At 30.5% G+C, this 21,475-nt stretch overlaps 3 protein-coding genes across 3 annotated transcripts; 2 read left to right on the forward strand and 1 right to left on the reverse strand.

Moving 5' to 3' along the window:
- Window positions 1-1,022: 1,022 nt before the first annotated feature.
- LOC106645429 (alaserpin) lies at window positions 1,023-4,620 on the forward strand. The gene is made up of 7 exons (XM_089595139.1): window positions 1,023-1,134; window positions 1,769-1,960; window positions 2,838-3,048; window positions 3,113-3,330; window positions 3,412-3,591; window positions 3,672-3,807; window positions 4,425-4,620. Exons 1-7 carry the CDS (start codon window positions 1,075-1,077, stop codon window positions 4,556-4,558), a joined length of 1,131 nt encoding a protein of 376 aa, XP_089451265.1. The 5' UTR covers window positions 1,023-1,074; the 3' UTR covers window positions 4,559-4,620.
- A 3,243-nt stretch (window positions 4,621-7,863) lies between these two features.
- On the forward strand, window positions 7,864-13,892 carry LOC106645428 (alaserpin-like). The gene is made up of 6 exons (XM_089595440.1): window positions 7,864-7,980; window positions 8,721-8,931; window positions 9,015-9,208; window positions 9,314-9,496; window positions 9,573-9,708; window positions 13,756-13,892. The coding sequence occupies exons 1-6, from the start codon at window positions 7,864-7,866 to the stop codon at window positions 13,890-13,892; spliced, it is 978 nt and encodes a 325-aa protein (XP_089451566.1).
- Window positions 13,893-15,753: 1,861 nt separating this feature from the next.
- Window positions 15,754-20,726, reverse strand: LOC106645427 (glucose dehydrogenase [FAD, quinone]). The gene is made up of 6 exons (XM_089595441.1): window positions 20,515-20,726; window positions 20,378-20,434; window positions 19,958-20,111; window positions 17,304-17,627; window positions 15,965-17,238; window positions 15,754-15,891 (listed from the first exon to the last, which is right to left on the reverse strand). Exons 1-6 carry the CDS (start codon window positions 20,701-20,703, stop codon window positions 15,754-15,756), a joined length of 2,136 nt encoding a protein of 711 aa, XP_089451567.1. The 5' UTR covers window positions 20,704-20,726.
- Between the last annotated feature and the right edge of the window lie 749 nt (window positions 20,727-21,475).

Genomic DNA, 21,475 nt, shown 5'->3' on the forward strand with positions numbered 1-21,475 from the left:
TTTAGGTATAATTCTTTTATTTGAAAGTATCGTTGAGCACATTTCGACGCCCCGGGCGAAGACTATGCCCTAATTGGCCCTGGACGAAAACTATGCCCTTCCGACGTCCCGGGCGAAGACTATGCCCTTTTTTCTAATCCGGACGAAAACTATGCCCTTTTTTCGCGCCCCGACGAAGACTATGCCCTTTTTTTCTAGTCTGGTCGAGAACTATGCCATTTTTCTGAGGCTAAAAATACGTCTTTTTCTCGCGTCCAAACGAAAACTAAATTAAAAAACACCCCAATATTATTTACTAACCCCTCTACTAGCTACTAGTACGCTGAAAGAAGCTCACGAATACGAAGCTTCTGAAAACGATTTAACATTTTCAGATTTCTCGATTATTGTGTATAAATTTGTATCGATGTAAGTTTTATCTTCACATCGAGATTCACATGTACGTGAATCTACAGACGCCTGTGTAAAAAAACAACATGTTATCATTATTCTTAGCAGGTCTAACGGCTTAAGTATTTGGAGATTTGATAAGTGTTTGAAAAAAGGGGTTTTGAGGCTTTTTTTAAAAAGATTCCGTAAATTGTATGTAACAATAACTGTAATTAGTTTAAATTTGCTAATTTATTCATGTGTTAAAAAACACTTTGTAATTCAAATATGCATGTCTTACAAACATTAATTCATGAAAAAAAGTTTACTTTTTTCTCAATCTTCTTACGAATATTATATTCTATTATATCACGAATTGTACAAATTTAATTAAGTTTTTAACTTCAAGTTACAATAATTATATTAGTTACTTATTACAATCAACAAAAATCTAGAAAAAAGGCCATATTGAGAAATAGGAAATCTAATATTATCTGTCATCGTTATTTTATAGATTCTCACCTCCCTACGATGCATTACAACATCTGAACGCGCACTACTGGCACACCTATGCACGATATACACATATAGGTGGGGTTAGTTGCCAGCGACATTATCGTTGATGTGTCAATTAGTTTCTCGGGTAGATTACTACGGTGAACAACACGTTTTCAAAGTAGAAACAAAAAAAATATTGTAGTTAAAATGACATCTAAAGATACTGTGATTTGGGGAGCTGATAAATTGTCCATGGACATCCACAAGGTTTGTCGTTAGTTGCCCATCTAAATACATTTAATATGGGGCTTACAACTTTATTTTGCACCGATTTGTTGGACAAAAAGTTTTATTTTATTTTCAAATATTCACTTATGTATTTATATCCTTCCATATCTTATCAAACGATTTATCTTCGTATCTTCGTCGTATCTTCTCTGTCAGTAATATTTGGTTTTCATGAAACTTCATAATATTTCGTAAAAATTCAAAGCAAACTATTTTTTTTCAGAAATTAAAATTTTCCATACTTGTAAAAACGTATTTTATTATTGAATATTTTTAATCAACCAACTACGATGAGTCAGAAAAACCATATTTTTTAAATAAGCTTTTGCTTTACATGGCCTACATTCAACAGTTATCTTCTATTCCTTAATTCAGTATTTACCATCTTTTTCATCGTCTACTGTATTGGTAGACATAAACTATTCATAATATTTTATAACAGAGGATGTACATCATTATATCCAAATAAATATACAAAGTTAACTCAGTTGCACGATAATAAATCGGTAAACCCCGTTTTGCGATCAATAGGGACAAATTAATCAGTCCCAAGTATCTGTATGTAATTCTATTAATTGTCTATTGATGAATTGTCTTTTATTAAAAAATTTAGATTATAGCCAATGAATACTTTGGGAATTTCGTGAGCTCGGGATTGAGCACATATATGGTTCTGGCAATGGCTGCATACGGTGCCGATGGAACCTCCGCTCAGCAAATACGCCAGACTCTTTTTCTGCCTAAGGAATATAAGGATGACATGCAATTCCAACTGGGGTTTCAAAGCCTCATTGACTTGCTCAATGTAAGTTCCTATTGGTAATGAAAGTAGCTCTTAAAAATTATATCTATGTCCATGACTTAGTTTTTGATAATAATTCAAAGACTCTCAGTACCAACAATACTTTTACGTGAAAAAGAGGAATCACGTAAAAATATTTGGAAAAAAATTAATTTTTATTGGAAATTTCATAATTTAGTTGAACAGCGTTCAGTTCCTCTGACTCTCAAAAATTCTGACATCATGTCAATTTTAATTAATTCGTTTTCTGATTCGATTAAAATGACTGTGTATAGTTGTGAAAGCTATACACGAATATGTTTATTCTTACAACAATAACTAGTTATGTTGCAGATATCACAAACAAGTTTTTAAGAGTTTTTAACAAAAAAAAAAGATATTTACTTTTTTTTTGTAACAGAATTTTGTATTCAAATGGCTTACGTCAGTACCTTAAATCATTCATATTACTTTTTACAGTCAACAAGTCTAGTTAATTTTATCGATGATGTATAAATTATTAAAAAATTGTTTAACGCTTTTCTGGAAGTTTTAAAAGATAAAAAATAATCTAATGAAGCTGATAAAAATAATGTTATTTCCATTAATTGTTTATTAAGAATATGGATTTGGTGAGTGTCACGAATATTATTAAAAAAAATATATTTTCAACGTCTTTATATTGATGACTATTCGAATTTTCACATGATATTAATTAAAGAACTTATAATAATATTCTCAACTGCATTACACTTCCGTGTATGTATAATTTCTTATTGTAATTTTTTTCACTAATATCACATTCACCTCAAGTTCATTGTTATGGTATACATTGTCTGATAATGTGTGATTTTGTAGTAGATAAGTGCTGTTTATAATTTATCGTATTCTGTTTTAACAGATAGCGCAAAGAGTCGACCTAAACTTTGCTAACAAAATTTATGTTGCTAAGCATCTTGATATTAAAAATTATTTTAAAAAAATTACTGGCACGTATTTTCGATCGATGAGTGAGACAATCGATTTTAAAATGAAAGTAGAGTCTGCCAAAGCAATCAACGATTGGTGCATTGAAAAAACGAATGGAAATATAAAAGAAATCGTGAAGCCTGGTTGGTATTTCTGCGACTTTTCAAATAATTTTTAACTTTTTTTATAATAAATAAAAATTTTCAGATGATCTTGACGAAGACATGAGAATGTTGCTATTAAATGCCGCGTATTTTAAAGGAGAATGGTCGCATAAATTTAATCCAGAAATGACACAAAAGAGATCTTTTCATATTGACAGACGTACTGTTATCCAAGTTCCTACGATGTGTGTTATACGCAAATATTTTCGATACCGAAAATTACAAAATTTTAAAGCTACAGCGGTTTCTCTTCCTTATGTGGTAGATAGTATACATTTATTCAATTTTCTAAATTAATTTTTTTTTAAATGTAATTAAAAGCTTAAATTTTCGTTTATATAGAATGAAGATTTTTACATGGTTATCATACTACCTGATGAAATTGAAGGCTTCGCAGAAATTGGGAAAAATCTTGAAAAAGTATATTTTAATCCATCGATCGTAGATCATAAACTCTTAAATATTTCGTTACCAAAATTCAAAATTAAATCAACGCTAGACCTGAATGGTTACCTAAAGAAGGTATGCTAACTATCTGCGACATATTTATATTAAATGTGAATATGGTCTTTGAAAGTGAATTTAACTACGTTGTTCTATAGTTAGGGATGAGCGACGTATTTACGAAAAAAGCAAATTTTAAGGGTATGTGTGACGAGGATGCTCACATTTCCCAAGTACTACAAAAATCTTTTATCGAAGTTGAAGAAGAAGGCACCGTAGCTGCTGCAACCACTGGTGAGATACATTTAACATTTTTGTGCAGTTTTATTTACAAACGATCGTATAAAAAAATTATCTGTTTTAAGAGTTTTTAACCACTCGAGTCTTTATTTTTGGAGCTTATTTTCATAATTGTAATTCTGACTTAAAAAAACATTTTTTTTTTTTTTTTTTATGTATCCATTTTTTACGTTTTGTCTCTTTAACGTTTATAATTCCACTTCTCTGTTACACCATATTTTTTACCCTAGCAAATTTACGGAATAAATACTTATAAGTTAGTAACAGTATTCAAATTCTTTACAACTAAGAAAGCTCCGAGAGTTACTTGTAAAGTTTTATGAATTGTTTTTCAAAAACAAAACCACAGTCCATTATTTTAGACACACTTTAGTAGAAATCAGATAAAATAAAATGCTTACTGACAAAACTGTCGAAAGATTTAATTTTGTAACACTATATTCCAGAAATTTATTAGTCGTTTTTGATTTAATAAAAAATGGTCTTTGGTTTTCAAAACATTGTTACTTTTACATTTTAAAATTCATAATCATCAGAAATACTTAGCAATAGTTATTTTGAAAATTTTGTTATTATTGCTGCTAATGCCGTTTGAAATTTTATTTTTGCAGCTGGAAGTGGTAAGGTAGTAATATGTAAGCCACCAGAACATATTGAGTTTACTGTCGACAGACCTTTCCTTTTCAAGATAATGTATAAAAATTTAACACTTTTTTCTGGTCATGTCGTTAATCCTCTAATCTAATCTAGGATTTTTACTTTCCTTGCAATAATGACTAATATCACAATCAAACCTTAGGATTAACATACAACAACAATATCATCGAATGCATTGTGTTGCATTTTTTATTGCAATGATTTTTTTGAGGAATGTTGTTGTTAATTTGTGTAATAATTATTATTGTTGAGAAGCAAGAGAGGTAAACTTCTGGTATTTTAAGGACTATAAAACTTTGCATGAATAAACGTACAACGAAATAACAGAAATAAGTTGGTTATTTATCATTCCTGAATTCTGATTTATTATTCCTGATACCTAAACTAATATTGTTCATATATTACGTACATTGGTAAATCGGACAAAAAAATTGTCTAATATCAATGTAACATAAATCAAAATGTAAATGATTCCATCAGCCTTTGCACTGGTCTCGTATAAAATTGGCACATACCTAGCTGCTTGTTTTATTTGGCAACATTATTAGATCTCTTTTAGTAGTTAAGGTCACCTATTAAAATCATTGATTTAACACTAAATTTATTTATATTTTAAAAAGCTAACAAATTAAAAGATTTTTCAAACTTTAAAGTTACATAAAATAGTTTCTACTGTAATACTATAAAAATGAACGGCTACTAGTTTCGACACTCTAAAAAAAAAAAAAAAAAATAAAAATTGTGATTTTCCAGTTATACTATAAAGCAATAAACCTAGAAAAATATTGGCACACAAAACGCACAAGAGAAAGAGCCCCCTAGTATCTCAAAATGATAAGTATTTATTCAGGAAATTTGAATAATCAGTTAGTCTACGATACAAATGATAGATATAAGATCCCCAGCCTATCTGGTGACGACACCTATACCCACCTAAGCGTATGTAAGCCAGGATAATTTCTAGCAACTTTATTAACGGTAAGTCAAGTGTCAGTCTCTTGCTTGGCCAGATTGTTGTAGTGAGCGAAAAAATATATTTAGTAGAGGAGATGGCATCCAAAGAAAAGACAATAGATGTAAACGTGATCAAAGAAGCTGAGAAATTTGTTACAAATTTCCACAAGGTTTGTTGTCAGTGACTCATCGACATGTATTTAATAAGATTTATAAATTCATTTTGTATCGATTAATTGAGAATTCTGTTTTCGAGTGTCTTCTTTGTACACAATAGCTTTTACAACACTATTTAAAAATAAAAAATTCTAAATTCTCTTACACGTAGAAAAATATTAAATCAAAACAATTTTTGATCGAGATGAAAAAATCAATATTTTTCCCCTAGGCAATTTCCATAGGATATGTGTCCAAAATTATTAATAACTATTCATCCCATTTTTAAGACTAACAGTAGACTTTTCCAGATAATATCTGGACTAGTTAGACTTTTTAGTATTATATTACTTGAATTGAGTTTCACGGAAAAGTGTGTTTGAAATTCAAAGTTTACTAATTATATTAAACATTTTTATAACTACCATAGATTTGAGTTTCACTCGAGAAATTTTGTGTTATTATTCTGGAGAAGATAAGAGATTATAATGAAAAATACAATTTATCGAGACACAATTACTCTGAAGCCTAGATAAGAAAACTCATTGTAGTGAAGTTAATTCATGAAATAAGCCCTCTGAGACATTTTTTTATGGAATAAAAATTCGCCTTTAAATTCTTAAAACACGTACGTTAGACAATTTCAGTTTAAGATCATTACAAATAGTTAGTCAACATTTTAAGAATTCTTTTATTTTTCCGTTAATGTCATTTAAATTCTTGCTTCAGCAACAAGTTGCATACTTTGCTGTGCTGAATTTATACCACCATCGCCTCCAGCTATCCCATTAATGGTCGACCAACTTTTCTTTTTAAATATTATGTATAAAAATTTAACACTATTCTGGGTCATACCATAACTCCTTTGAAATAATAAGATTTATGAAAAATAAAAATTCCCTGAACGTTAAAATAATACGAGACTATTTCTCTACCACAGTAATTTTTATACCCTTCTTTTATCGGTGTTTGACAATATACTCATCAAAGTAAGAAAAAAAAAGAAATATTATATAATGCTATTAGGTTAAAATGCCTACACAGCAATAAAAACAAGCCATTTCCAAATGTCACAGTTTCTACAAGAGTTCCTCCACTTACTTCCATACGAGTTCCACATTGTCGAAAACCGTGAGGTTTAGGTGTATACTTTTTTTTAGTTTGTTCAAAATGTGCCGAGGAATATAAAGATACTTTTTTTTAGACCAAAATAAAAAAACTCTGACAAATGTGTTTAATAAAAACTTTGTTCAAACAATTCCTGACCACATTGGCACTTGGCAAACTGTACTTTCTCATACAGGAGCACATTTCATATAAAACGGAAGGTAAAATGTTCATCCGAATAAAATTCCCTGGTAGATTAAGGATATCCCCAGCACTACCTAGCATATGCGGTTCTCTCTCTCCACGCGTCACTCTCGAGCTGCGCCACTGCACAGTTCAGTTCACCCTCAGTACGACGCTTAAGCATATTCGATTCGGGCCATACTCGTAGCCGTGCCACTCGACATATGAAACCAAAAATTTTGAATTAGGTTATTTCTATCTTTTGTAACTAAGAGTAGCGAGTCATTTGCCTGACGAGTAGTGAGCAGTACGTTATCAGAGTACAAAAAGAAATATTGTGGACGAGATGGCATCCAAAGAAAAAACAACAGCTGTTGAAGTGACCAAAGGAGCTGAGAAATTTATTACGAATTTCCACAAGGTTTGTTGTTAGTGGCTTATCTTCGTGTATTTAATAAGATTTATAAATTCATTTTTTACCGATTTATGAATAATTTTTTTTAAATTTTATCTACTCAATATATTCAATAATGTATAGGAATACTTTCACATCTAATCAGAAAATCTTTGAGTGTCTTCTTTATACACATTACTTTTTTTAACGTTTTTAATTTATGATAAAAAATTGAAAATACTTTCACTTATAAAAAAATATTTAATAACAACAATTCTTGTAGTACAAAATTAATTGTCATTTTTTACTCAAGCAATTTCTGTAGGATGAGTCCAAAAATTTTTAAAATTACTCATCCCATTTTTAAGACAAACGGTGGACTTTCCCAGATAATGGCCACAGAGTCATCGTACGTAAATAAATCAATAAAAGAAAGTCTAGCGATCTATTATAAGAAATCAGGAAACCTTAAAAGTCTGCACAATTGTATTATTTGTAGGTACTTAACTTATTGCATTTATTAAAAAATTTAGAGCCTAGCCGGAAAGGAATCAGGAAACTTTGTGAGCTCGGGCTTAAGCGCCCATATGGTTATGGCAATGGCTGCATACGGCGCCGATGGATCCTCCGCTCAGCAAATGCGCAAAAACCTCCACTTGCCTGAGGATGACGCCGATGCCCATCTGGGATTTCAAAGCCTAGTTGATATGATGAATGTAAGTCTTCTTTGGTAATAATAGTGGTTTTTACAAATTATATCAATGTCCATGACTTAGACTTCGATGATAATTCAAAGACTCTCAGTACCAGCAATACTATTACATGGAAAAGAGGAATCCTGTACGAATATTTGGAAAAAAGTCATAAAAAATTCTTTTTTATTAAAAATTTCATAATTTAATTCAACAGCGTTTAATTGCTCTGACTATTAAAAATTCTGACATCATGTCGATTTTAATTAATTTGCTTCCTGATTCGATTAAAATGACTGTGTAGTTGTGAAAGCTATTCCCGAATATGTTTAATTTAATAGTAGTAACTAACTAATATGTTGGAAATGTTGCAATCAAGCTAGTACGAATTTTAAAAAGAGACTTTTGCTTCCATTCATAATTGATTTTTGTCTTCAAATGCCATACGCAAGTGTCTTGTATTATAACAATAACTTTTTGTAGTCAACATGTACAGTTAATTTTCATCGACAATTAATATGTTGTAAAAAGTCATTTAGTGATTTCCTAAAAATTAAAAAAAATAATAAAAAATTTTACAAAGCTAAAAACAAAGATAAGAGCTTACACACAAATACACTCATAATATTAATTTCGAATGATGTATACAATTTTTCAAAGGTTTTTATTTCTGTACGTAAATATGTATACTTTAAAAAAATTTTTTTTTTTAACATCAGAGTTACCTTTAGTTGATACTAATTAATCGTATTCTTTTTCAACAGGAGACGCAACAAGTTGACCTGAAAGTTGCTAACAAAATTTATGTTGCTGATGATCTTGGTATCAAAGATGATTTTAGAAATATTACTGACACGTATTTTCGATCGAAAAGTGAGACGATCGATTTTAAAATGGGAGTAGAGTCTGCCAAAGCAATCAACGATTGGTGCATTGAAAAAACGAATGGAAAAATTAAGAATATCGTGAACTCAGGTTGGCATTACGGTGATACTTTCAAAATCTCTCGGTCAACACTTTTTTTACTGTTGTTCACTTATTGTAATGAAAATTCTTAGATAATCTTGACAACACCGTGGAAATGATACTTTTGAATGCCGTGTATTTCAAAGGAGACTGGTTACATAAATTTGATCCACAATGGAAAGAAAATAAATCTTTTCATATTGACAAGGATACTATCATCAATCTTCCTATGATGTATGTGTGCAAACAATTTTTCTACAAAGAATTAGACGGAGTTGATGCTAAAGTGATTGCTCTTCCTTATATGGTAGATAAATACTTATTAAATGATGAAAATAATTTTTTTAACGAAAATTAAAGAATCATTTTTGTTTTTGTTTTTTGTTTCAAGAATAAAGATTTTCACATGGTAATCATAGTACCCAACAAAATTGATGGTTTGGAAAAGCTTGAGAAAAATCTCGAGAAAGTAAATTTTGACTCATGGTGTTTCACTGATGTTACAAGAGTAAGGGTATCTTTGCCAAAATTTAAAATTGAATCATCGCTAGACCTGAAAGACCACTTAATTGAGGTACAACAACAATCTATGACATCTTTATATCAAATTTGAATACGAACCTTGGCAGTAAGATTTATTTGTTTTTTAGTTAGGAATAAACGATGTATTTACGAATCAAGCAAATTTTAAAGGTATTTGTGATAAAAAAGTTCGTATTCACAAAGTAATACAAAAAGCTTTTATCGAAATTAACGAAGAAGGCAGCGAAGCTGCTGCAGTCACTGGTAAGCAAAAGCAGTTATTTTCATCCGTCCGTATTTTAATCCATCTTTCTTTAAATAATCGAAAAGATCATTTTTGACTCTTTTAAGTTCATATTTTCGCATATTTAATTTTGTACTATCATCTTGCTAGAATTAATTTAAAGGGTCTTTGGAATTTGAAATTTAAAAATTATATTAAAAACCTTTGTAACTAATATTGGATTGAGTTCCACTCGTGAAATTTTCTATGTTATTGTACTGACTAAAAGGTAACAGCTTCTTGTAAAAGACATAATTTATTAAGACTCAATTTGTCTACAACCTAGATAATAACATTCATTTTTGTGACGTTAATTGATACAACAAGCTTGCACTAAGGCTTTTTTCATTCAATGAAAACTCGCCTTTAAATACTGATTACATGGTCTTTAGGAAAATTTCATTTTAAGATCATCACATATACTTAATCAATATTTAAGCGATTTGTTCCGTTAATATCATTTGAATTCATGTTTCAGACATGGGGTTAATTTTTTGCTGTGCTAGAATTGAACTTCCATCTCCACCGCCTATTGAATTTATTGTGGACCGACCTTTCTTTTACAAGATTATGTATAAAAATTCAACACTTTTTTCTGGTCATATCATAAATCCTTTAAAAAAATTAGAATTGTAACAAGTAAAAAGTCCTTGAATGGTGTAGTGATACCAGGAAAAAAAAAACTAAATTCTCAAGAGAAGCTGTTAGATTTAGGTTCCTCCATAGCAATGTTATGGTCAATTATAATTTTAAAATTTTTAAAATTCAAACAGTGCCCATGTCAAGTGATTGTTGTAGATGATTCACTAATTTAATGGCAGTAAGACATTAAGAGAAATATTGCATTCTAATCAGTACTTATGGTGTATACAAAATATCTTATAAATGTACAAAGCGACCTAAGGTAAAAGTTCGTAATGAAAAAGAAAAAAAATATACGTTAATGGGAATGTATACTGTGACCGTTGCTTTTTCTGTTACATCCGAAATGAATTGTTTACATCATCTTTTAAGACACCGTTAACCGAATATTGTATGGCACCGCTTTTATCGATACATTTTGTATAGAGAGAAACTAATGTCAGTAAAAATGAAAAAAGCTTATGACATAAGTGCTTTCACTATCATATATACATTAAAGTGACCTATATTATCTAATTTTAATTTTTCAATTTTTCCGATCGTATCACGCACTCCTCTTGAGCTGAAAAAATTGTGTTTTTTAAATTCAAGCAATATATAATGAAGTTTAGTGGCTTGAAATATCTACAAAAAAATTTGAATGTGATAAGAAAATTAAACAATGTTTAAAAATCAAATTCCTTATTCTCTAAATGACAAATCATCATCTGCCTGGTGATGGCCATGCTTGAAATCCTCGGTACACTGAGAGAAAAAAATAAATAAATTTTACCGTGATTTTCCCTATGAAAATTACCGTCGAGACGGTAATCGTGAGACAAAGTGACATTACCGAACGTTTTGACTTAACTTAGTCAATTTTTACGGTGACGCACACAGTAAAAATCGTCGGGCGCCCAACAAAATGTTTTCCCACTGCTCACATATATAGATATATTATTGCTATGTGGCGTCATATGATTAACTCTTCCATACTCAAAGATGAAAATATGAAATGATTAAACAAAAATTACACACGTACCTCATAGTGTCTTTGTAACAACAGTATCGATTGGGGGCTATGGAGACGATTTTTGGTTTTTAATATATAGTTTCGGCAATGGCTCGATCCTCTGCTCAGCAAATGCGCCAGACTCTTTTTTTGCCTGAGGATGACTCCCACGCTTGCCTGGGATTTCAAATTCTAGTTGATATGATCAATGTGAGTCACTGTTTGTTATCATTTAAGTTGGACATTACATATGTTAAATTACAAAACAAATTAATTTTTGTTGACTCAACGAGGACAATTGTATGAAAAAAAAATCTGAATGTTTTTTAAGTCAATTAGTTTTTATATTTTTTTTAGAATTTTATTGAAAATATGAGTTTTGAAATTATTTGATAAATAATTTTTCTTTACTGTAATAACTAATTGCACTGAAGACAAGTCATGGACATAAGAGAATTTGATTTCGAGCACTTTTAGTTTATCAGTAAAATTAATTATGGCTTTAAAAATTCTTGTTTTGCTTTCGATGTATTACATTTGGATGATTTTTTATCTTTCGAAATAATAATGTAAGAAATAACTTAGTAATACACGTAAAAATATTGTTTTTTTTTCAAGGTTCGAAAAATTGAATTTTTTATTACTGTTTGCCCAGAATTTCGTTAAAAACCGATTTCAGTTGTTTTTCAAAAGATTTTCTAATCACAAGTCGTATTCTGGCTTGTAAAAGTTTTTTTTGTAAAATGCAAAATACTCGTTGATTTTTTAAAACAAAAATTAATACAAAATACAATTACGGTACTTGAGAAAACATTAAAATTTTACTGGAATATCCATCACAAATTTTTAAATAACATCTTAGTATGGCAGTTACATGTAATCAATCATTGACTGTATTTTGTTGATGACAGATTACACAAAAAGTCGACTTAAAATTTTCAACAAAATTTATGTTGCCTACAATCTTGGAATGAGACAAATTTTTAAGAAAATCACTGGCACATACTTTCGGTCAGAAAGTGAAACAATCGATTTTAATAAAACTGAAGAGCCTGCCGAAGTAATCAATAGTTGGTGTATAAAAAAAAACAAATGAAATAATTAAAAATATCGTACAGTCAGGTTAGCATTACTGAAATTTTCTTTGAATTTTTCAGTCCAACATTTATTACGTCTGAACTACTTTTACATAAAAATTCTTTTGGAAAAAGTTGAAAGAAATCTTGAGACAGCAGACCTTGATTATAAGAATTTTAGAAGTATCAAAAAGTTAATCTTTCATTGCCAAAGTTTAAAATCGAATAATTAACTTTTTTTTCATTTATTTTTATTAACATTTAATTTAATAATAACTTTTTTAATAGTCATAAGTATCTGGCTTCACAGTTAGGTATGAGCAACATATTTACCGAAAAACCCAATTTCAATGGTATATGTAACGAAAAAATTTATGTTTCGCAAGTAATACAAAAAGCTTTCATCGAAGTTAATGAAAAAGGCAGTGAAGCAGCAGCAGTTACAAGTGAGATATAGTTTTTTCAATGCTATGGATTTTTGTTGTTTTTTAATTATGTTTTTGAACCAACAATGTGCGTTTTTAACTTAAAAATGAAATATTTTTGCAACATGCATAAGGATGAAAAAAGTATCTGTCTCCACTGTAGCACCTTTGAAATCAAAGGTAGACAGGACTTATGTTTTTTTCTTTATGGTTCATCACAAAATCTAAACACTTCAATAGTGCAATGGGTGTAGGGATTGCTGATGATAAAATTGAGAAATGAGAATTCAGGTGGTAAACGTGGAATTGATATTTCAAATAACTGATTGAAAATTATAAATAATTTGATAGCATTACCACTTGAGTCATTATTTTTTCAAACACTTTAAGTCGAAAGTGAATTTGGCGAGGTTTTGATTAAAGATAAAGCTAATTTTTTTCTATAATCTTCGGTCCCATGAAATGAAAAAATTATAAAAACAAGTCACTCAGTGAATTCATTCTCAACATGTGTTCTTACGAGAGGCTGTTGCACTGAAATCAGATGTGATATGTTGTTGTTCCAAATATACTTGTTATCTAATCATAAAATCAGCAACTCAGAAAAGAAATAATAATTTGTTCAATAGTACCAAAAAGATAGAATCTCCAGGAAATGGTGTAAATTATCTTGTTGACACATAGACACACAATTCTAAATACTTTCTTAAAAATATGTATGTTGGCAAAATCTCAAAGTCTCTAAGATTTCTACAACATTTCTACGAGAATCCTCTTTGAATTATGTCACTTAATTTATTTTAAGATTTAAAATCATTAAAAATACATTGGAAATCGTTACTATGGATATTTTTTATTTTTTTTTTGGCTAATACAATTGGAATTTTGTTTCAGTAATGACGTTGTCTGCACGCAGTATATCTTTTTCACCACCGCCCGTTGAACTTCCTGTCGACAGACCTTTTCTATTCAAGATTATGTACAACAACATGACACTTTTTTCTGGTCACATCATGAATCCTTTAAACTAATTCAGATATTTTGGTATAAAATATTTTATTGCAGTCGTCAGATTTTCTGCTATATAATAATTTTAATTTAGCTCGTTATTCATACCTTTATCGAAAACAAAAAAATTGTACACTAAAGAACATCTGTGATGTTTATTTAATTTTGATAAAAGATGATATTCTGTACATGGTAGCTTTTTATGAAATTTTTTGAAAGAGTGGTACACCTTATAAGAATAAATTTACCATTTTATATTGTAAAAACAGTATACTACAATATTATTTTAAACGTACCTACAAAAATTATAGATAAAACAGCAAGTTCTGAATATATAATTTTAGATAATAATTCATCCATATCACAGTACATTTTTCTAATAATAAAGTTAAAACATATCTCATGCAATAAGTACTTTGTGAATAATGTTTCGACCTTGAAGATTACTACTCCGAGTTCAAAGCTAAACTCATAACACAATCAGTTGTCCAAACTTTTATTTTAGAATCAGTTGATCAAATACCGTTACTTAAATTGTTTAATACAAATAAGTAAAAATAAGAACAAATACATAAATTCATACTGTGCAAAAAATTCTTCAATCAATTTGCATATTCAATTGCTTAAAATTGATTATTCCAAAATAATAAATCACTGACAACATATCACAAAATATAAAAGGCTTTGGTGCTGTTACGTAATAAAAAATGAATAGTGTTACTCTTAAATTGGCAGTAAGCATTATTTATCATTATGAGTTATTTTTCCTGGTCTCTTTTTACCGAGCTTTTTACTTTTATATATAAAAAGTAGAATCCTCCCAAGAAAATCTGGCAAAAATTGTACTTATATATTCCAAAGAAACTTTTGATTGGATTTGCCCCTTTCCCCTCTTCTCTCACATGTGCACGCACTTGAGGTGGTTCTTTCATGACTCCCAAGTCAAAGGTGCGACTATTATCAAGTTAACACTTATAAATTCTGCTTCAATTTCAAACGAATTTTCGTAAATATCGTTTATTGAGTCAAATTAAGTACTGATTCAAAATTGTAGACCATGATATCTGATATGAAAGTTTGTAGAAATGATTATGTAAAATTTGCTCGTAACCTCAAAATACTAGCAGCTGATGCTTGCCTATGCTTTTTATTTTCTTTTAATATCTTTTCATTGAGTCCGTAAACACACATATTTCGCGATGGTAGTATGTTCAGTATTGTGTAAGTTTTATTGTATCAGTGTTTTACTTAATTAAGTTTAGTAAATAAATAACTAGACTACAACTTTCAGTAAAAGAATTATTAGTTGCCGTAAGAGCTTATGTTTGGAATTTATTTTTCATTTATCATTTTTTTGCGTTTATATTCGGCAGCCTACTCTAAAATTTTGAGGGTTGTAACTTATAATTGATTCCTCAAGATTTCATGACTTAGCAAACTATTCTTAGATGGCACTACTGGTACTAAGACTCTAGCCAATGAGATGTGAGAACGAATTATGCAAGAAAGTATACATACACATGTAATTTGCAGTGCACAGTGCATAAACCAATTCACATTTCATTGGCTAGAGTCTAAGTACTGGTTACGCCGTCTGAGATTAGTTTTTTAGGTCGCCATCCCCATAAGAGTACTTACGATATTCCCAGAAAATTATGGATTTTACATAAAGAGTGGGAAATAATGAATAAAATTAAAACAAATCTTAAACCATGCAACAACATTTTCACTATGAATCACGAATATCTTGCATAAAATGTGTTTGTTATGTACTTTTCAAAACCATATGTAACACCCAATGACTTTTTCAGATAGTAATGTTATTATTAATTTACATTTTTCATTTACTTTTTTATTGTGTTACATTTTTGTGAACTATTAGTTTCATTTGTAACCGTAATTGAGTCTTATGATATCCGAAATCTTTTCACCAATTGCTATTGCCGGAATATTGGTATGAGCTCTGACGATATTGGGCATTACAGAGTTATCCGCAACTCTTAGATTTTTTATACCTTTCACCTGTAATCAATAAACGTGAAAATACAACTTGACATTGGACAAAAATAAAAGCTTTTACAATTTGACAGCTTACTTGTAATTTTGAGTTAACAACAGAAGATGTATCATTCTCATATCCCATTTTACAAGTGCCCGAGTGATGCCAGAAAGTCAGTGTATATGTCCTCAAAGCGCATTCCCAGTAAGCATCCGAATTAGGTTCGTATTTCTCGCAACCAGGCACTACTCGATCATTTAGTTGTGAACCATATCGTTGCATGGCTCTAGTCTTGCTTAATTCGATTGCTAATCGTATCCCTTTTATCGAAATGCGAACATCATCTGGATCAGAGAAGTAATTAGGTATGATTCTTGGCTTATCTTTTGGATTTGCACTTCGCAACAATATTTTGCCACGACTCTTTGGCTTAAGCAGTATTGGCCATATCAACCAAGAATGACGGCCGAACTTATCGGCGAAGTAATCAGTCCAATATTTATTATGTACTCCAAAAATGGTGTGAAGCAATGGATCAGATACAAAACTAGTAGAGGCAAATACTATCTCCACGTTAGGACTGTCAGTTTCATCCTTTAAATTTTCTACATTAACAAGTGCTATACTTTCTGCTCCACTTAAGGTCGTAAATGGGCCCATTCTTTTATTGAAATAATCTGATATCGCTGGATTTTTTGGTTTTAAAAACTCAGTCGTAACAATTCCAACAGTTTCATTAATAGTGCAAAATAGTGCAGTATTACCCACATGATCCATGAGATTCTTACCTACTGGTAAGTCTTGCAAGACATTAATACCAAATGTTTCCAAGTGTTCCTTAGGCCCAATTCCAGAAAGCATAAGTAACTTCGGAGAAGCTATGGCACCAGCTGACAGAATAACTTCTTTCTTCGCCGTAACTTTGATCTTTCTTCCATGTTTAGTGAATTCCACACCATAGGCTGTTTTCGTCTGAGGGTCAATCAAGACTTTGTTCACGTGACTGTTTATGCTGACTATCAAGTTTTTTCTATTTTTAGCTGGATGTAAGTAGGCTCGATTGCTGCTCATCCTTTCCCCATTTATTTGATTAGTTTGCATGTAATGAAATCCTGTTTGCGTTGGGCCATTGTAGTCACCTGAAGAAAAACCCATTTCCTTGCCAGCCTCAATAAAAGCTTCAGCTAATACGCTACGGTAGTTTGGATGCGTTATATGAACTGGACCACCCGAACCATGATAGGAGCCATTGTATTCGATCCAGTCGTTGTTAAAATTCTCCATTTTTTTAAAATATGGCAGCATTCCTTCGTAAGACCAGCTATTGTCACCCGTCAATTCAGCCCATTCGTTGTAATCGTGTTTGTTACCTATGAAAACGAGTATATAATTTATTTTTGATATTTAGTTAAAATCATATCAAATCATACGTTACCTCGGACAGCTATCATGACATTTATTGTACTCGTTCCTCCCAGTACTCTTCCCATTGCTACCTTACATTGTCGATTTTTTATTCCGAGGCAGTAATCATTTGAAGGCTCAGTTTTGTAATCCCAATTGACATTTTTGTCAAGCTGTAAGTACAAAGCCGATAGCGGCACGTCCATGATTAATTTTTCATGGCCACCCGCTTCTATTAGTAGAACTTTTAATTCTGGAATTTCACTTAGTCTCGAAGCTATGGTGGCACCAGCACTGCCAGCCCCAACAATGATGAAATCGTACTCTCCTCCATTTTTCGGTGTGTTATCTCGTACTTCGTGAAATGAAAATTGAACCGATTGCTTCACAAATTTACCAATGCCGACCGTAGATCCAAAAATATTTTTTAAACTATTGAGTATATTTTCAAACCCAGGGAAAAACCCAAAAGCTGGACTGACTACAGCCACAGATACGATAAATAATATTAGAAGCCAACGTGCCATTGCGTTGAATTACGTTACAAAAAAATGTGATGTACGCTAAAGTTTCTTATTTTTTCAATATTAAATTCATGTGGTTCAGCTGTATGATGCACATCTCGTTCTGTAAGTCTCACTAATTTTAGCAAAAAATCGAATGTGATCTGTATTTTTTATATTCACGCGAGAAACGAATTTATCAGTGGTGCAAATTAAAATATGTGCTCAATTCAAAAGAAATGAATGTGTTCGTTTCGATATCAGTTAAAAAAATTAATATTCATTATTATAAGCATATCTGTATCAAATTAAGTATGAGTTTATTTAGCTGATTATATTACATATTTTTTTACTGTATGATTAACCAGTATTATGTTAAGGTTGGTGATTTCGTTAAAAATCAGGTTTCAAAAGAAAGGGTATTCTTAGTATCATTTATCTGTTTTAATTTTTTACAAGCCTCAAAGTAATCAAATACGTGATAAGTCATAAAAATTTCAACAACAGCATTTGTATTGTTTTCATACTTACATTTTACATTTTTATGTTTTTTTCTTTTATACTGGCAAAATTAACCGAATTTAAATAAATTTGCATTACTTAAAATAGCGTAATTTTTTGTTCTGAAAAAGTTTAATCTTTCGTTGATGTAAAAAATACCGACTTATTTAGCAATTTCATGAAACGTAGCGTAAATCACAAAAAAATACAACACCTAATACTGACTGTTTCGATAAAGACAGAAATAACATATGTAATTACTTCTTATACTCAAACAAAGTAAACATTACAATTTTTTTAACCAACTTCTTTTTAAAAAATTTTTCAAGTCGATCTGAGCAAGTTACGGCAGAATCACCTATATATACATAAAGTAAATCATAAATTGCAAGTTTTATAAAAGTATTTATAATATTTTCAGTGTATCAGTGTATAAATTTGTAAGATTCTATAAAAGTATTAAAATAAAAATTTTGTGGGTTTGTTCGTTCGTTTCCTTCATGTCTTGCTTCAGTAACTTCTCCATTTATAATAGCTCATATACCCTAGAATGTTGTAAAAGAATGGCAGGGTATTCTTGATCTTTTTAAAAAAATACAAAGACAGAACATTGAAATTAAACTCGTCGGAAAAATCAGGAGAGAAATGTATGATTGTAACAAGCAGGTGTTAAAACATCACGAAACATTATGAAGGTAATTTTTTTTTGTAAGGTTCTTTGTTTTATTAATCAAAACTCTTTACTCTTTAAGAAAATAAGTTATCACATTATCAATTAGCTTAGTTTGAATCAACGTTAACAAAATACTTTTAATAGTTTCATGAATGTTATTAGGAGAAGTTTCATTAAAGAAAAACATGTGACAACGGACTACTGACTTCATCATTAATTAAAGATATATATATGTATGTATATATATATATATATATATATATATATATATATATATATATATATATATATATATATATATATATAAATTAACAAAGCAAGTCGATGACTAAAAAGGAACAACAATGCTTTCTTCATGGGTAACTCAAAAGTAAATATTTGAACATTAATAAATGATGTTTTTTGTTAATATCCTGATTTTTCTTTTACAGAAAAAATGTATGCCTGAAGTAGAAAGAAAGTTCGATGTATCTATTAAACCATTTAATTATCATGTAAAGTCTTGCATATAATTATTTTTGCTGGAGCTTTTTTTTGTAGCAACAATGTCTTAGCTGTGTCGAATAAAGTAAAGCCTGTGAAACAATACGTAACAAAAAAATCAAGAGAAAATTTTATTAGACACTCTTTTACCATTTCTACTATACTGTATCATGGGTATTTTTTCAGCGGACTCTTAAACTATAAGTATCTGTATTAGGTACAGGATAAAGAAATTGTACTTAGAAATAACAGATCGTCAACTGTATAAGCGTATTAACTAACATAATATGAAACGTCTAAATTTTAATTTTTTGTTTGTATTTAGGTGATTGAAACTATAAAGTCTCAAACTGCTTGGGTTGATTATTCGTAAAAACATAGATGAAATCGAAAAATGAAATCATTTATTATTTCTTTTTCTACATTCTCTTTTGTCAGCTGTCACCATAAATCATCTGATATTTTCAATGTTGATCAAAGTCTATTCATGAACAATTGGCTGATTTTTTAGAGGGACAAATATACACAAGACATTGTCTGAGTCGAACCACGCCTCAACCTTATCCACATCATACTTTTCTGGAATGTTGGAGCTGAAGACGGTTTCTAAGAAAGCGTTTTTGTCCACGTCGTCTTTAACATTCTTCATGCCCGTGACAATAATGGATTTACCTTTGACCTTAAAATTGAACATATTTGTCTTATTAATGTATTTTTTCTAATAAAAAAAGGTACATACATATAAGTTACATACTATCATGAGATATCTGACAGGTACAGATTTTTTTCATGACTATTGTTTAATCAAAATTTTTCACAAAGCAGAAAATGAGTACAGTTAGCACATACTTTTTTAAACACAATTTAAGCATTTAATGCAGGAAATATTGGATATTTAAAAAGTAGAACAAGACAAAAACTTAAACAAAGCACTTTTATACTTACGATGGCGTTGAGTGTATCCTTTAAAAATTCTGTGATATCAATTTGCTTCAGAATGTCCTACAAATACGCCTATTTATTGAATTTTTAAGAAATCTCAAGAATATTGAATTTATGTGTATCGTTGCTCATGGCCTTACCTTATCATTTTTGGTTAGGATGTGAGGATCTTTGATTGGTTTAATTTCTAACTGTCTTGCCTCTTCAGACGTGTTGCTTGGAGACTTAATCTGATGACCCGCGGCCAGACCCGTGCCATCATCACGTCTATCAGGCCGATCTACTGGTTCTGATTCCCAATCGTTATCAGAGTTATTGTTTTCGGTCATTTTGATTTAAAAATTAGGGTTACTTAGCTATCTCGATTCGTCAAAAAAAAAAGAAGCTCAAATTTTGCTTAAATTGCTTTATTAGAGCCCTATTGTCTTCCAGTCTCGTGGCGGAGAATATGGAATAACTTTTTTTAGGTACGTAAACGGACTGCCTTAACAACGGGGCAACTGATGCTTTAAAGAAGATATTAGTTGCGTTCACGAAAGGCTCGGTTAATTGAGTCAGTTATGGTCACGCGATCATTTATCACGAGTGCAACGGATACAAGATGGTGCTACTGTCTATTTGATAAATTTCTATTGCTGAAAAGAAAGTTAGTTTTTTGCTTCGACTAAACTGACGAAACTATTACCGAACCTTTTGCGAACACAACCCATAGGATATTGGGAGTCCCAAAACGTCACGTGACTTTCGCAATATAAATATATGTTTGCAATACACACAGTGTGTTTACGGTAGGGAGTACTAGAGAGACTTTTAATACTGACTATTCAAATGATAACAACTCACCTCATGTGATAAACTAACGTATCGTTACCTATACTGCATATAATAGATTTCTTTATTTATCTATTAGGAAGCGCTCGAGTCCTAGCTGCAACTTAGCAAGTTTGGCTCAGATGGCGCCATTGAGCCAAGACTTCAGCCAATAAGATTGAGGATCATTTTCTGTATATCAATATACATGATTTTTACCCTTAGCTTACTGTCCCCTACGTGCAAAAATATCATTCTGCCTATGTGCTTCCGATCTAACTTTAAATGTTG

Source organism: Copidosoma floridanum, unplaced genomic scaffold (assembly GCF_036245765.1).
Source record: "Copidosoma floridanum isolate Cflo_tuat_1 unplaced genomic scaffold, Cflo_Japanese_pri ptg000025l, whole genome shotgun sequence".
In the NCBI taxonomy this organism is placed as follows: Eukaryota; Metazoa; Arthropoda; class Insecta; order Hymenoptera; family Encyrtidae; genus Copidosoma; species Copidosoma floridanum.